At 36.6% G+C, this 13,343-nt stretch overlaps 1 protein-coding gene across 1 annotated transcript in view; it reads right to left on the bottom strand.

The window, feature by feature from the left end:
* THOC1 (THO complex 1) overlaps nt 1-13,343 on the bottom strand; it is a 77,998-nt gene that overhangs the window by 34,430 nt on the left and 30,225 nt on the right. The window contains exons 10-11 of the mRNA XM_006867281.1: nt 7,504-7,612; nt 6,526-6,657 (exon numbers count right to left, since the gene is read on the bottom strand). Of these exons, the coding sequence (XP_006867343.1) occupies nt 6,526-6,657; nt 7,504-7,612 (241 nt within the window). The remainder of the gene's footprint in view (nt 1-6,525; nt 6,658-7,503; nt 7,613-13,343) is intronic.

The raw sequence follows: 13,343 nt of genomic DNA, 5'->3' as shown, positions 1-13,343 counted from the left end.
GTTTCGTTCTGTTGTGCATAAGGTCACTATGGGTCTGTACCAACTTGATGGCACCTAACAACAACAACAAAAAGATAGCTAAACTCTTGAATACTTTACATTAGTACTATTAATATATTTTGGGTTTAAAAATGATGACTTTAAGTTTTTTCCTTGTTTTGTTGTTTTTGTTAAGGGCTGCTGAGTCAGTTCTGACGCTGTAGAGGGTTTCTGAGGAGTGGCTGGTGAATTTGAATGACTGACCCTGTAGTTCAAACCGACCTTGCAGTCCAGGGCATTAACCCACAGCACCATAGCTCCTCTCCTTGACTTAACCACAGTATAAAAAAAGATGCAAACATGGAATTTTAATAAATGCAAGACTTCTTTTATGCCTTCAAATGGCTAAATTAAATGGAACTTACTAAACAATAGAGAATATTATACTAGTTATTACCTAGGCTTATCCTTAGGACTATTTAAACAAATATGGGTTAGTGAAGAAATCAAATTGTCTTTTAAATAGCCAATGTCTACATATTGATTTTCATTAATATCAGACAATAACACAAATTATGCAGATCTACAAAATACCCTTATACTAACTAATAAAGTTTTAATAATTGGTATTTTCCTAAAGAAATAAAAAGTTACTTCAAAACCCCTATATGTTTTTAGCCTAAGTATTTTTGACCATATATGACCACATTTGTTCATAGCTCTCATATTAAGATGATGAAATTGATTGATGTATATATATTGAATACATATCAAATTGTTTTAAAAACCAGTTTAAATGCTTTTAAAAAATAGTCATTTAAATATATTGTTTGATATAATAAACACACACGTCAAAGTATAAAGTTAATAAGCATGTATGTATAATTGTTTGATATAATAAACACACACATGTCAAAGTATATTTAAAGTTAATAAGCATGTATGTATAATAGAGAATAAAGCCTAATTCACTCTGAGACACACAGCTGAGTTGCTGGATATTCACTATGTTCTCAAAGGTAGCTAGTACATTGTTCTTTGCCCTCTATATAGTCTGTCCAGGAGACAGTAATTATCGGCCTCAGCAGAGAACATTTTCTTCTCAAAAGTATGTTAATATTTATAAATATATAGATGTCATTGCTTTTGTAAAAATTATGACCAGTAATTTAGTGACTGGTAGGTTCAAATTGCTGACCTTATGGTTAGCAGCCCAGCTCATAATCCACTATGCTACCAAGGCTAATGCATTATAAACACTTCCACTTAGACATTAAATAGTAAATATTGGAAACACACCAGGAAAATATAAAAAACAAACAAACCACAAAGGTTCTCATGGAGATAAACTGGCTGCTTAGAAGGCAATAATGAAGTTAACTGAAGATGCAAAACATTATTTGCCTCACATTCTAATTGGTGAAATTCTTGTGCTTCTTTCCCTTTTCTAAATTTTAATGTTCTCAGCATTGCTTCTAGCTCTCCTATAGATTAACTAACAGAATTCACCACCACTCATCTGTCAGTTTGTTGTACTGTGGTGGCTTGTGACTTGCTGTGATTCTGGAAGTTATGCCACTGGTATTTTAAATACCAGCAGGGTCACCCATGGTGGACAGGATTCAGATGAGCTTCCAGAAGAAGACAGACTAGGAAGGAGTGACGAACTACTTCTGAATATTTAGTGACTGAAAACCTTATGAATAGCAGAGAAACACTGTCAGATATAGTGTCAGAAAATGAGCCACTCAGGTTGGAAAGCACTCAAAATGAGACTGGGGAAGAGCTGCCTCCTCAAAGCAGAGTTGACCGTGATGACGCAAATGGAGTAAAGCCCGTGGGACCTTCATTTGCTAATGGGGCACAACTCAAAATAAAGAGAAACAGCTGTAAACATCCATTCATAATCGAAACATGGATTGTATGAAGTAAGAATCTAGGAAAATTAGAAATTGTCAAAAATGAAATGGAATGCATAAACATCGACATCTTAGGCATTAATGAGCTGAAATGGACTGGCATTGGCCATTTTGAATCTGAAAACTACATGGTTTACTATGCCAGGAATGACAAATTGAAGAGGAATGGTGTTGCATTGTCAAAAAGAACATATCTAGATGAGTCATGAGATACAATGCTGTCTGTGATGGGATAATATCCATGCACCTACAGGGAAGACCAGTTAATACCACCATCATTCAAATTTATGCACCAACTATGGAAAGCATTGCAAAGTATGAGTATTCTGGAACACTTAATTGTGCTCATGAGGAATCTGCACATGGACCAAGAGGCAGTTGTTTGAACAAAACATGGAAACAATGAATGGTTTATAATTAAGAAAGGTGTATGACAGAAGTGTATTCTTTCACCATACTTATTCAACCTGTATGCTGAGCAAATAATCCAAGAAGCTGAAGAAAAACATGGCATCAGGATTGGAGGAAGACTCATTAACAACCTGCGATATGCAGATGATACAATCTTGCTTGCTGAAAGTGAAGAAGACTTAAAAATATTTACTGATGAAGATCAAAGAGCACAGCCTTCGGTATGGATTGCATCCCAATATAAAGAAAACAAAAATCCTCACCACTGGACCAATAAACACCATTCTTATCAACGGAGAAAAGATTGAAGTTGTCAAGGACTTCATTCTTCTTGGATTAACTACCAACACTCATGGAAACAGCAGTCAAGAAATCAAACGATGTACTGCATTAGGCAGATCTGCTGCACAAGACCTTTTTAAAGTGTTGAAGAGCAAATATGTCAGCTTAAAGACTAAGGTGCGCCTGACCCAAGCCATGGTATTTTCAATAACCTCATATGCATGCAAAAGCTGACAGTGAACAAGGAAGACCGTATAAGAATTGATGCTTTTGAGTTACGGTGTTGGAGGAGAATATTGAAAGTGCCACGGGCTACCAAAGGAACCAATAGATCTGTGTTGGAAGAAGTGCAGCCAGAGTGCTCCTTGGAGGCCAGGTTGGCCAAACTTTGTCTCTCACACTTCGGATATATTGTCAGGAGGGATCAGTCGCTGGAGAAGGGTATCATGTTTGGTAAGGTGGAGGGTCAGAGAAAAAGAGGAAGACCCCCCCCAGCGAGATGGATTGGCAAAGTGGCAGCATCAATGGGCTCAAGCGTAGCAATAATAGTGAGGTTGGCCCAGGAATGGGCAGTGTTTTGTTCTGCTGTGCATAAGGTCACTATGAGTCGGTACTGATTCAATGGCACCTAACAACAACAACAATGGAATTCTGGAGCTAAAGCTTGAAATCACATTCTCTCCGAATTACTGAAGAGTCTTAAAAGAGATAATATTCTGAAAGCCAGGAGCCTCAGTAGTGTACTGGATTGATAGCGGGGCTGCTAACTGCAAGGTCAGAAGTTTGAATTCACCTAATACACCGTGAGAGAAAGCTTTCTGTTCCTATAACGATTTATAGCTGGGGAAACCCTGTACAGGGTTGCTATGAGTCAGAACTGATTCAACAGCACAAAACCACCATTCAGAAAGTCAATTCTGATAAAGTGGTGAATAGAGAATACAAAATCACCAATTTTACACTCTTCCCAATACAGAGATTTCTCTGAAATTCTGTTGTTTTTTGTAATTAAAATGTCCTTGGAAATATAAGACATGCAATTTTGAAATAATTTGCATTGTCATGAGGAATTTAACCTTTAACTCCTAAAAGTCTACAACTCCTATTGGTTACTTTACTAACTTTTTTGCTTTGATAATATTATTTAAATTGTTATTTTAGCTTTCTGAAAGGTATGCATCTTCAGGAAGAGTCTAAGTTAAGAGAAAAGGTATAGGATTTACTTCTGATTTTAGATAGAGCAAAATAGAAGCTGTATTTTTTATTGAATTACAGTGTTTGATATGTTTGTTTCATTTAATAGAAGAAGCCAGATTAAAAAACCATCCAATATGATGTTTTAGTAGGTAAATTATTTTTATACTTGCCATTGCTGCTATATTTGGAATTCTTTGTACCTCTCTTTTAGCTTCCCCAACCCCACCCTTCCTTTTATACCATCTATTGGATTTACACTGTTGTTGCATGCTACTGAGTCAATTCCAACTTGCAGCAGCCCCAATAGGCAGAAGAGAACTACCCTGAGGTTGGAATCTTCACAGGAACAGATTGCTAGAGTCACTGGTGGGTTCAAACCACCAACTTTTCAGTTAGCAGCCAAAAAATTAAGCACTGTGCCAGTAGGGTTCCTTGTTGGATTTAGAAAGCAGTTTATAAACCCCACTCTCCCTTTATTTTCTCTTTGCTGTTTGCGAGCCAACAAGTTTGTTTTCTTTTTTTCCCTCTCCTTTTCTTTTAGTGGTTACCCTTTAAATACACATAATGAAGTCTAAAGTAATCCAGTATTGCTTCCCTCGCTCTGTGATAAGACCAGAATATGCTTATTCATTTCAAACACGTGTGCTTTCTACTGTCATCCAGTTTAAGTTTCACATTAAAACATTCTTTTTAAATAGAAAATTTCAGAAATCAGTTATGAATTTTTGTCAATCATAAATTTACTGTCATATTTTTCAAATATTTGTGCTCACCATTGCTCTCTGTATCCCACTTCTTCTTACAGGTTGAATTTCCTTCTTCCTGAAGAACATCCATTTTTCAAAATAGGGTCTGTGAGTGGCAGCTTTTCCCAGATGTTGAACAAAAATGTCTTTATTTCATCTATCCACAATCTTAAGAGTATTTCGCTGGATATGAAAATCTAGATTGATAGTTGTTTTAATGTTTCCCTCAGCACTTTAACATTACTCCTTTTTCTTCTGTTGTTGGTGATTAGAAATAGGCTTTCAATCAAACAGCTGTTTCTTTCTGGCAGATTTGTCTTTTTCTCTTTGGTGGCTCTTAAGGTTTTTTCTTTATCATTACAGTTACAGCATGATGTATTGAAGTATGGATTTACCTTGATTCATCTTGCTCAGAAGTTGTAGTATCCTTTTGATTTGAGAATTTGGGACTTTGTTCAATTCTGTTTATTTGTTTATAAATCATTTTGTTTAACTTTGTTCTCTGGAAACCCTACTAGGCCATGTTGGAACAGCTCCATCTATTCCTCATGGCTTTAACTGCTCTTTCACTTTTTAAGAAAATCTGTCTCTTTGTGCTGTTTTGGGTAAACGTCTCATCACTATCTTCAGTTCACTAATTTTCATCTATGTTCATTATATAGTTTAATCCTGTGTGCTGTGCCTTGGTTTCAATGATTATATTTTTCATTTCTAAGATTCCCAATTAGGTGTCATATCCCAATTATTCCACTTCATTTTGCCTGCTTTTGTTTCACAATTTCTTGCTCCTATTCAATGAATGTCATCTCAGCTATTTTTTCATTATCCAATACATTTTTACTTTAAGGTGTTGGTCAGGTTGTATTTTGTCTGGAATAAATACATGCATATCCAATAGCTGATTTTGCTTTGATCTTTCTTAGCGTTAGGTATCTTTATGGGTTTCAAAAGTTTTATTTGTTAGAGTTTTGATGGGAGGCTTTAATTTCCCTTTCCCTCTCTTTTTGAATACACCCACCCCTGTCTAATGGTTTTACAAATTCTTCCATCAGGGCATCTGAACCCCAAGTCTGAAAAAAGTCTGATGACTTTTTTAAGTCCCTTTTTCCAGGGTATACTGGGGACAGCCCATATCCAGTCACAAAGCAAACAGATGGACACTAAGCTGTGTCTTTGAATCCCTACACAAACAATTTCCTATAAAACAAAATCCCTTGGCAGAAGAGTTGGCAGTAATTTTCTTAGCTTCAAGAGTAGGTAAAGTTCCACCCCAGTCCCTTGCTTCAAGCACTGAGTCTGGCTCTGGCCCCTGGTCCCACTTGGAGCACATTTGGTCTCATTACTTGTATCCCAACTTCTAGCTGTCATCAACTGCATTTGGATACCGAGTCCAGCAGGCCAAAGGCTTCACTTTCACTACGTGGCATATCTGGTCCATGAAGATATTTATCTTGGTTTCTGGAAGCCCAGCTTTGTCTTTTAGGTTTTCTCTTTTTATATTGTACGTGTCATTGCTATGTGTTTAGAGCAAAGGGAGTGAGGTGAAACACAAACTCAATTCTTCTAACTAGCAAACTTACACAAACCCTTAGCATTGTATTTGAACAGAATTTACTTATTAAATCATATAATTAAACAGGGAGCTTTAATATTCCTCTTTTGTAGCTAAGGAATACTATTTACAAAGTATTTTTATTAATGCAAATTAAATCCTAATGTGAGTTTCAAAACATATATACTTGAAGTAACTTAATGGGATTTATTCTAAAATAAGACTGCAAATCAGACAATGCAGAACAACCTCTTTCACCTTTGGAAATAGCATTAGTCTATTTGTGTAATGAAGAAATGGGTCTCTCTAAGACTAAAATCAGCTATAATCAGAACTCAGAAACAGTTCTATTCTACTTAAGGATATAAGCTAAAGAGAGAGAGAAAAAAAAAAAAACAACCATTTCTTATTATGTCTAGTTGAAAAGAAAGATTTATACCTTTTCACTTGTTAAAAATTTTGCAAAATATACATGTTCTCCTCCTGTTTTTAATTCTTCCATTTTTTTCCTTGAGGCCTGAGTATCATCTAATTTATAACTTTTAAAAACAGCTAAAACTTCTTCGGAATACTGAAAAGTAAAAATATGAATTAATTTCATTTGGCAATGTTGCCCAGTAATTTGTTCAATGCTTTTCATAATAAAAACACCTAAAATTTACTCATGCTTTAGCATATGCATATTGTAAGGTTTAAAAAACAAGAAAAATTAAGTTAGCAAAATGGGGACAAAAGTTATTTTGTTTACCTAAATTTCATGCTATTTTTGTAAAATGGGATTGTCTACTTAAGAAATCAGGAGTGGGCTTCAAAGAGTTCGTAGAAAAATTCCATGATCTTTTAATTCATTTTTCCAGGAACTTTGTGAAGCACTCATGTATGATTTCAAATGCAATTTTGTGTGAAAGGCAAATAAAGAAAACAATGTTTTGAGAGTATGTAGAGATTTACCACTGAAATTAGCTGTTTAACCCAGCAATGGAAACTCTCAAGCACTTTATATGTGAAAGATTGTAACCAAATAAAACAATGTCAAAATCTTAGGCTGGATTTGGCCAAAGGATCACAGTCTGTGGACACCTGTCCTAACAGGACAGTCAAAATAATTTTGTGTAAAGATAGAATATTCTACAAACATTCAACAATTATATTGATGACAGTGTTAAAAAAAAAAATTAACCACCCCAGTAAAAACAAAACTAATGCCATAATTACTAAATTTAAAACCCAAATTCATTTATGTACTAGTCCATAAACTAGTGGTTTAGATATTAATTATAATTTGGCTTCTGTAAACTAGAAAATAGGTATAAAAAGGTAAGAGGCAGAATTCTATAGTGAAAAGTATGTTGTTTAAGTCGTTTCAGATCTGTCAACCATCAGTAGTAAAAGATTGGACTTTTGACTGGTAACTTACTTTGAGAAAAGTTTTCCATGAAATCTTCTCATAACATTGCACAGGGTTTCTGAAGTAATCCTGAAGTGACCAGAATTTTCGATACAAGTTGTAATCAATTGGAATGGAGCTAATAAAGAAAGCGTTATTTTAGTCATTTATACAATTTAAAAAATATGTAAATGTTAACTAAATTTTTTAGGTCACAATACATATTCTCACCTTTACTCCTCCCTAACCCCACAAGATATTGATGAGAACTATGGCCTCTTTCTCCAGAAATGAGGAAATTCACGCATGAAATTTTGTAAATAATTTCAGAAGTTACAGACCTCGATATGTCACACGTTATCAATCCTACCTCTTCACCTAGCAGCAGAACCCTTCATTTTTTGGCTGAGCTCAGGATGATTCAGAATTAAAGACTGTATTTCCAACCTCTCAAGTGTGGCCATATGATTAAATTCTAGCCAAGGAGACCTGGTAGCGTAGTGGTTACGAGTCGGGATGCTAACCCTCAAGGTCAGCAGTTCGAAACTACCAGCTATTCCACAGGAGAAAGATGAGGCTTTGTGCTCCCTTAAAGATTTACAGCCTCAGAAACCCTATGCAGGGTTGCTATGAGTCAGAACTGACTCAATGCCACATAACCACCACCACCAGTTGGGAATACAATCATATATACAACTTTTGGGCCATGTTTTTCCATTTCCCATTTTCCCTTTCCGGATGTGGTGGTAAGCCATCTCTAGAAAGTCCTATGTGGTGCTGTGGGCTAATGTGTCAGACTGCAAAGTTGTTTGAACTGCAAGGTCACTGGTTCAAGCTCACCAGCTGCTCCTTGGGTCGGAATCGACTCAAGGGCACTTAACAACAACAAGAAGTAAGGAGAGGCAGACTACTGTTGAGAGTTTAGTCACTGAAAATTTTATTAACAGCAGAAGACTGTCAGATTTGTTGTTGTTGTTAAATGCTGTTGAGTCGATTCCAACCCATAGCAACACTGTATAGGGTTTCTGAGGAGCAGCTGGTGAGCTTGAACCGCCAGTAGTTTTGCAGTCTGGTGCATTAACCCACAGCGCCACACCAGGACTCCATTGTCAGGTATAGTACCAGAAAATGAAAACATTCTGAAAAGCACCATAACATTGTCAGATATAGTGCCAGAAGATCAGCCCTTCATATGACTGGGGAAGAGCTGCCTCTTCAAAGTGGAGTTGGCAAAATGACATGAATGGAGTAAAGCTTTCAAGACCTTCATTTGCTGTTGGGGCACAACTCAAAATGAGAAGCTGAAAACATCCATTAATAATTGGAACATGGATTGTACAAAATATGAATGCAGGAAAATTGGAAGTTGTCACAAATGAAATGGATTCATAAAGACTGGTATTCTAGGCATTAGTGAAATGAAATGGACAGGAACGGCCATTTTGAATCACATAATAGTATGGTTTACTATGCCGGAAACAAATTGAAGATGAATGGTATCACATTTATCATCAAAAATAAGATCTTGGAATACAATGCTCTGTGATAAGATAATAACCACACACCTATAAAGAACACCAGATAATACATTATTCAAACTGACATGCTAACCATAAAGCCAGTGATGATCAAATTGAAGAATTCTACCAACTTCTTCAAGCTGTAATTGATCAAACATGCATGCAATCAAGATGTATTGACAATTACTGGTGACTGGAATGTAAAAATGAGAAAGAAAGAACGATCAGTAGTTGGAAAAAACAGCCCTGGTACAGAAATGATGCTTGAGATCACATGATAGAATTTTGCACTGTCAGCTTAAGGACTAAAGTGCACCTGACCCAAACCATGGTATTTTCAATAACCTCAATTGCATGCAAAAGCTGGACAGTAAATAAGGCAGACTGTAGAAGACTTGACGCATTTGAGTTATGGAGTTGGAGGAGAATGTAAGCAACTTTGCTGAAGATAATTCAAAAACTGCTGTAACAATACATCAACAGGGAACTGCCAGAAATTCAAGTCATATTCAGAAGAGATGCAGCACTAGGGATATCATTGCTGACATTGAGATGGATCTTGGCTAAAAGAAAAGAATACCAGAAAGATGTTTACTTGTGCTTTACTGACTACACAAAGGCTTTTGTGTAGATTATGACAAGTTATGGATAACATTGCAAAGAATGAGTATTCTAGAACATTTAACTGTATTCATGAGGATCTTGTACAAAGACGAAGCAGCAGTCATTCGAAAAGAACAAGAGGATACTTATTCAGTCTGCATGCTGAGCAAGTAATCTGAGAACTTGGATTATATGAAGAACATGGCATTAGTATTGGAGTAAAACTCATTAAAAGTGCAATATGCAGATGATACAACCTTGTGTGCTGAAAGTGAAGAGGGCTTAATACTTACTGATGAAGATCAAAGACTACAGCCTTCACTGTGGATTGCACTTCAATGTAAAGAAAACAAAAATCCTCATAACTGGACCAACAAACATCATAGTAAATGGAGAAAAGACTGAAGTTGTGAAAAACCTCATTTTGCTTGGATCAACACTCAGCTCATGGAAACAGTAGTCAAGAAATCAAACAACAGATTTCATTAGACAAATCTACTGCAAAAGACCTCTTGAAATGGTTTAAGAGCAAAGATATCAGTTTGAGGACTAAGGTGAGCATGACCCAAGCCATACACTATTTCCAATCACCTCATATGCATGTGGAAGTTGTATAATGAATAAGGAAGACCATAGAAGAATTGATACATTTGAATTATGGTATTGGAGAATATTAAAAGTATCATGGAGTGCTAGAAGAACGAATAAATCTGTGTTGGAAGAAGTTCAGCCAGAATGCTCGTTAGAAGCCAGGATGGCCAGACTTCATCCCTCGTACTTTAGACATATTATGTAAATGAAGGTACCAGATCCTACAGGACATCCTATTTGGTTAAGTGGAGGGTCACTGAAAAAGAGAAAGATGGATTAGCATCTTTAGTAGCAGCAGTAATGTGTTCAAGCATTAACAACAATTGTGAGAATGGCATAGTACCAGGCAGTATTTTATTCTACTGTGTATAGGGTCACTATTAGTTGAAGCTGACTCGACAGTACCTGACAAAAATAATTATCCTGCAGCTTTGGGCAGTTTATGAACATAACAAATGGGGCCATATTATCTAAACAGGCTTTGGAAGAGCTTAACTAGCCATGACTGCATCAGGCAGAGCTTGTCTTTGAGACTCTATTTACACCTCAGGTGTCCCATTATCTTGAAGTCTACTTACTACCTTGGCCCACTGCCCCAATGTTGTTTAGTCTAGATCCCAAAAGCCTACTATGTCCCTAACATATATGGAACAAACGTATCTAAAAAAGTTGTCATTACAAATAACACTACCTGTTCCTTTAATTTACCATTAAGTTAGGAATCAATATTTCATCTGAACTCATGTTTATTGAAGGAAGGAGGGGAAAGGCAGACAGAGGTGAGAGAACTGGTAAAATAATAGATCTGAAGACACTATTTTCTAAGTGCTTTCATAAATCCCTACACATAATGTCAATATGATAGTGGTAACTGGAGTCCTAGTGTGGCACTGTAGGATAAACCTGGACTGCTAGCCATAATGTGGGCAGTTCAAACCTACCATCTGCTCCTTGGAAACCCTATACAGTGTCATTATGAGTCAGAAATGACTCCATGGCATTAACAACAGAGTGTTAACTGGTAACATGGATAACTACCAAGGACTTCTGGTGTGGTGCTGCGGATCAACACTGGACTGTGAATCACAAGGTCAGCAGTTCAAACCCTACCAACTACTTCTTGGAAACCCTATACAGTCACTAGGAGTTGGAACCGACTTTACACACTTTACAACAACAACATCAAGTGCTTTAATAGATAACCATTTCTAATGATCATCTATTTGATCCCCTAGACACCATTATATTTTAAAGATGGAGAAAGTGAATTTCAGAGAAGTTAAAGAACCTTAATCAAGGTCACCTGACCAGGACGTATTGAAGTTAAGCATGGAATCACATTATTTCTAATGGTGCTTTATAGATATGTGTTTACATTTCAAATCTGTGATGCCAGGAACACATCTCCCTGTGCTATAAGCCTGGTGGCCAATAAAGGAACCCCTATTGATCTTCTCCACCACTCATCTGTCAGTTTGTCGTACTGTGGTGGTGGCTTGTGAGTTGCTATGAATCTGAAAGCTTTGCCACGGGTATTTTAAATACCAACAAGGTCACCCATGGTGGACAAATTGCAGATGAGCTTCCAGACGAAGACAGACTAGGAAGAAGGAGTGACAAACTACTTCCAAAAATTTAGTCACTGAAAACCTTATGAATAGCAGAGAAACACTGTCAGATATAGTGCCGGAAAATGAGACTCTCAGGTTGGAAGGCACTCAAATGCGACTGGGGAAGAGGTGCCTCCTCATAGTAGAGATGACCATGATGACAAGAATGGAGTAAGCTCATGGAAGAAAAGCCCACGGGACCTTCATTTGCTGATGGGAGACGACTCAAAATGAAGAGAAACGGCTACAAATATCCATTGATAATCGGAACATGGATGTATGAAGTACGAATCTGGGAAAATTGGAAACTGCAAAAATGAAATGGAACACATAAACATAGATATCTTAGGTATTAGTGAGCTGAAATGTACTGATTCTGACCATTTTGAATCTGATGACCACATGGTTTACTATGCCGGAAATGACAAATTGAAGAATGGTGTTGCATTCATTGTCAAAAAGAACATATTTCGATCAGTCATGAGGTACAACGCTATCTGCAATAGGATAATATCCATGCGGCTACAGGAAAGCCCATTATTATTCAAATTTATGCACCAAACACTAAATCCAGTGAAGATGAAATAGAAGAATTCTACCAACTTCTTCACTCTGAAATCGATCAAACATGCAATCAAGATATATTGATCATTACTGGTGATTGGAATGCAATGGTTGGGAGCAAAGAGGAAGGATCAGTAGTTGGACAATATGGTGATAGAAATGATGCTGGAGAACACATGACAGAATTCTGCAAATTCAGTGATCTGTGATAGAAATGATGCTGGAGAACACATGACAGAATTCTGCAAATTCAGTGATCCGTTCATTTCAAATACCTTCTTTAGACAGCATAAGAGACGACAATATACATGGACCTCACCAGACGGAATACACAGAAATCAAATTGACTACATCTGTGGAGAGAGACAATGGAAAACCTCCATATCATCAGTCAAAACGAGGCCAGGGGCAGACTGTGGAAAAGACCATCAATTACTCATATGCAAATTCAAACTGAAGGTGAAGAAAATGAAAACCAGTCCACGAGAGCCAAAATATGACCTTGAATATATCCAACCTGAATTTAGAGATCATCTGAAGAACAGATTTGATACATGAAACACTAAAGACCGAAGACCAGAAGAGCTGTGGGATGACATCAAGAATATCATATAGGAAGAAAGCAAAAAGTCATTGAGAAGACAAAAAAGGAAAATGTCAAAATGGATGTCAGAAGAGAAACTGAAACTTGTGCTCCAGCATAGAGATGCTAAAGCAAATGGAAGAAATGGAGAGATACAAGAGCTAAACAGAAAATTTCAAAGATTAGCTCAAGAAGATAAAGCCAAATATTACAACAAAATGTGCAAAGATCTGGAATCATAAAACCAAAAAGGAAGAACATGCTGAGTATTTCTCAAGCTGGGGGAACTGAAGAAAAAATTCAAGCCTAGACTTTCATTATTGAAAGATTCTCTGAGCAAATTATTGAATGATCCAGAAAGCATCAAGAGAAGATAGAAGGAATACACAGAGTCACTGT

Source organism: Chrysochloris asiatica, unplaced genomic scaffold, assembly GCF_000296735.1.
Source record: "Chrysochloris asiatica unplaced genomic scaffold, ChrAsi1.0 scaffold00103, whole genome shotgun sequence".
In the NCBI taxonomy this organism is placed as follows: domain Eukaryota; kingdom Metazoa; phylum Chordata; class Mammalia; order Afrosoricida; family Chrysochloridae; genus Chrysochloris; species Chrysochloris asiatica.
Note: the sequence above shows the minus strand (reverse complement) of the source record. Positions and strands in the feature narration are given on the sequence as shown.